Source organism: Gavialis gangeticus, unplaced genomic scaffold (assembly GCF_001723915.1).
Source record: "Gavialis gangeticus isolate Ggan-Ray unplaced genomic scaffold, GavGan_comp1, whole genome shotgun sequence".
Taxonomy (NCBI): Eukaryota; Metazoa; Chordata; order Crocodylia; family Gavialidae; genus Gavialis; species Gavialis gangeticus.
In genome coordinates, this window is record NW_017729031.1 from 40,194,832 (window position 1) to 40,199,114 (window position 4,283).

General features: G+C 42.4%; 1 protein-coding gene across 1 annotated transcript in view; it reads left to right on the forward strand.

Moving 5' to 3' along the window:
• Positions 1 to 2,340, forward strand: part of XRCC5 (X-ray repair cross complementing 5) — a 93,893-nt gene extending 91,553 nt beyond the window's left edge. Inside the window, exon 21 of the mRNA XM_019522646.1 lies at positions 784 to 2,340. Within this exon, the coding sequence (XP_019378191.1) occupies positions 784 to 798 (15 nt within the window). The 3' untranslated portion in view covers positions 799 to 2,340. The remainder of the gene's footprint in view (positions 1 to 783) is intronic.
• Positions 2,341 to 4,283: the final 1,943 nt, after the last annotated feature.

Consider the following 4,283-nt stretch of genomic DNA (forward strand, 5'->3'; position numbering starts at 1 on the left):
AGCAAATGGGGAGAGGGTTTGGCAGGATCTTGTGTCTTAGAAAGCATCCAAGGAATTAAGACACAAAGGCATGCCCATGAAATTAGGCAGTTCCTAGTGTAAATGTAACCAGATATGTAATTTCATAATGACACGCACCGGGTTGTGTAGTTAGACTTGTGCTGTTTACATAGATTAATCCTCTCCTTTAGAGCGCTTAAAAAAAGGGAACCAACAAGGCTGCTTGTTTGATGGCAGATTGTTATAATTTAGTGTAATAACACTTAACAAAGCCTGAGATGCACAGCAGCAATTTATGTGGGATGAAAAATAAAAACCGTTAGAAAACCCCCCCCATGTTTTAATCTTTTCAATTAACCTTCTCGAGACAAGCTTGCTGAAATTCAGGGATTTCGTGGGCTTATTGTATATAAACATTTTAGCCTCTCTTTTTCACTTTTTCAAGCAGAGTCATTCAAATGAAACCTGTCTCTGAGGCTTAAGCCAATAGGGCATCCAATTTCCATAGGAGTTCAATGGCGGGAGGCTTTCTTCATTTGGGCTGTACAGAAAACATCTATAAGCTGCATTCCTGACTGTGATTTTTAGCTGATTGCAGTTAGTAATGAGGGTGTGTTAGGGAAGCTGTGCAGAAGAGTTGAGCTCTATATTTCACCATGAAGGCACCCCAAGTTTATAGGATTGAACATGCTTTGTTTTCTACTTGCTATTTTTGACAAGCACCTGAAAGGTATAGTTTGGAGTCAGCGCTTCTTATTCCAAACGTATTGTTTCCATTTTCAGCTTGACATGATGTAAGTGGCTGGCGATATGTGGGAACCATGGAAGACCAGGCTTGGTATTAAAAAGAAGGCGGATCATCCATTCCCCTATAGCCCTTTGTTTCTTGAGAGAGAGCATTCAAAGGATGTATCCCGTTGGTGTAAATCCCAGAGCTGACTCTATAACACCGAACCAAAGATTGAAATAATCTGCAGAAATTTCTGCATGAGACTCTTAAAAAACAATGACAACAAAGAAACCAGCTGACACCCACGACCTCCTTCAGTGTGTTGGTCTATTTTATACCTAGTGTTGTACTGTTTCTTTGTCGTCTCAACTTCCACTAAACCTTCTTCAATCTTAGTGAAGGCGCTTGTTGTTGGATATCACTGATGACTGGCCAGAAGGATGTTAGGGATGTCAGAGTGACATTGCAGGATCCTGTAGGTGAAGCTTGAGCGGAAGGAAACCAGTGTCTTCCTAGTTCAAAAGGACAAAATAGTTACTTTCCTGGCTTCCATCAAATCAGAAAAGGAAAAATAAATGGGTGTTTTGGACATAAAAAGCTGAAAAGAATCATTACAAAATATCCATGACAAGGATTTGTAATGCATTCTCCCCAAATGTACAGCAGAACCGGTAGTAAACAGTAGAGCGCAGCCAGCTTGCAAATCAGTGCTTATATGCTTGTGCTTCTCCTATAAACTCTCTTGCCCAACCAAAGCATGAACAGGGTCTTTCATCCTAATCTAGAGTCTCTCTGGCCATTTCCAGTTATTTTTGTGCCTTCTCTTGTCTTAATGTACTTGGAAGCTTCCTGCTCCATGTGCCGTACCTTCCCTTTCTTCTCAAACTTTTAATTGATTGCAGTTACTTTAGTTACCTTCATGCTAAAACAACGACTGACTCAAGTGTTAGAGACTGCAGCTAACTTGCTAACACAGTGCCCAGGAGCCCTTCAGAGCCAGACCATTAAAATGCTCTGTACGCTGATGATTTGGGTTTTCAAAAAGACAGATCATTACACAAAGGGCCCAAAAGAGAATGAAGTAACTAGTTGTGCATGCTTGGACAGGACACTTGAATGCTGTGATTATGTGGTCATGATGCCGTTACCGGGATGATGTCTTAGGCGCATGTCATTTTGTTCTTGTTAACATATACACGTGTATGACATACGTAACGTACACACGTAGGACAGACAGGCTGCAGAATGACATCTCCTCTCTGAATCCTGGGCTTACCTGATATTTTGGTATAAAATGTCTGCACATCGTATAGCATGACTCCTGGGTCAGGAAGTCGAAGCGTCCTTTCTCCTTCCTACCTTCCTCCACTCACCAAAAGGGCTCTTGAATCACGTGCTTTCCCCTGGTTCAAGAGATTTCCAGCGACAGGCAGACTGACAGCAAACAAATCACTGACCGCACCCTCCGAGCCATAGTGTCAAAGTGGTTTCTCATAATTGTAAATAAGAAATAACTGGCCACATTCATGATCATTATGTAACCAGCTGGTTTTTAGTTTTCTCTTAAAACAATGGTTAATAAAATATTTTCATGGCTTTTTTGTTCCCCACATCTTTTTACATTCTTTGAAGGCATATCTGCAAAACTTGGATTGTAGTAGACTGCTTCCTACCTTGTTGGTACAGCTACACAGTGATTCAGAGGAGAAGTGGCCTCTTGCATATTCTGTATGGTAAATGAAGGTAGCACTAACCATGAAAATGCCAGGTATATTTGAATTCTCTGTGCTGTACAAGTATCAGTCTTCATCCACCTCTTCTGATGTAGCTATATCGGTTGGTAGACGTGCTTCAGGACCTTAGTTAGGACTACACTGGGATTCAGAAGCCATTGTCTGCGCTAGGATTAGATTTGAGATTTCAGAATATTTAGTACTGGTCTTAAACCATTTGACCACAAGTTTATGACACACGAGTCTCATTTGTCAAGCGGCGCATCTCTATGATTTAGTATGGTATTATCCCACAGGACATTGTGTTCTTTGCATTGCACATTTATACTCAGTCTTGGGAAATGCATTGCTAGAACTGAAGAGGGTGAGCAAGGATTTATGACTGATATTTAAATGAAATGAAAGCAGATAACTAGGAGGAACCTGAGGCTCTTTCATTCCAATCTAGCCCCCCTCCCTTCATTGCAATTATAGCCATCTTTCAAGGTCATGTGATATGCCTTTCTACAGAGGGACTGTTAAAAAGTGAATTGCTTTAACACTCAATTTTAGCCAAAAAGCCACATGCCAGGATTCTTATTAAATTACCAGGGGCTCTTTCATTTTGTCTAACTTTCCATCATGAGAGATGCCAGACCTCCTCAAACCCTTGGGTGTCAAGTCGTGACCTAATTCAACACTAGTCGTAATGCTGCAGACTGAGTCACTACTTTAACTAGCTTCAAGAAGGAATTGAGCTGCTAGCCTCCCACTTACGTGTCCTTGTTGGAAGCACCATCCCAGCTCCATATTCTGCACTTGCTGAACCATCCCCCTGCTCTTCATGGCCTGTAACGTTTCTTTTTCTTTACTGCTTTGGTAACTTGAATGTGTGCATTTATATTGTTATGAGCCACTGGACGTTCTGCTGGAGAGAGATCTGCTCTGCAAAGCTCCTCTTATGTTAAAAGTATAGGCACTGCTGTTGTTTTTCTTCTGTCTTCTTCTTCTGTCTTTAATGCTGGAGTCTCTTGCTCCTGGTCCACAGCACCAAAAATTACAGCTTTTTTCTATTTAGAAGACTGTTGCTAAAAATACTTTGTTCATCAGAGCATTGGGAGGCAATGAACAGCTTTGGTTGACACAAAGTCCAGTGTTGTGGGAATTAGGAATCTTCCCCCACATAATGTCTTGGGACCAGCAGTACTGTGCCTGGCAGCGTTCACGGCTCTGGGAGCAGGGCTCCAGCTCTCCTTCCCACTTCCCATAACATCGATGCAGTCATCGTGGAGGAGATTCATGGTAATGTATTCTGCAGCACTGACAGATCTTACTGGCCATGCTAGGGTTTGGGGGTTTTTTAGCTCAGCTACCATCCTGGGTCCTTAGTATGAATCAGTAATAGAGAGTCTGTCATGAAGAAATTCTGGTTGCAAAGCGTGTTCATTGATTTTGGGGTAGGAACATGCATGCTCCTAGGAGGAGACAATAGGGCATAAAACAATTAATCCTAGAAAACAAGGGTTGAAGGGACCTTGTGAGGTCACATCTAGTCCAACCCCCTGCTCCAAGCAGGACCAGCCCCAACTACATCATCCCAGCCAAGGCTTTGTCTGCTTAGGTCTTAAACACCTCCGAGGATGGAGAGTCCACCACCCCTCTGGGTAGCCTGTTCCAGTGCTTCACCACCTTCCTTGTGTGAGTTTTTCTTAATACCCAACCTCAACTTCCCTTGCTGCAGCTTGAGATGATGCTCCTTGTTCTGTCAATTAGTACAGTTGTACAATTACAACTGGTCCTTGTCCTGTCATTAGTACAGTATTGCAGTTGCCAGACGTTAC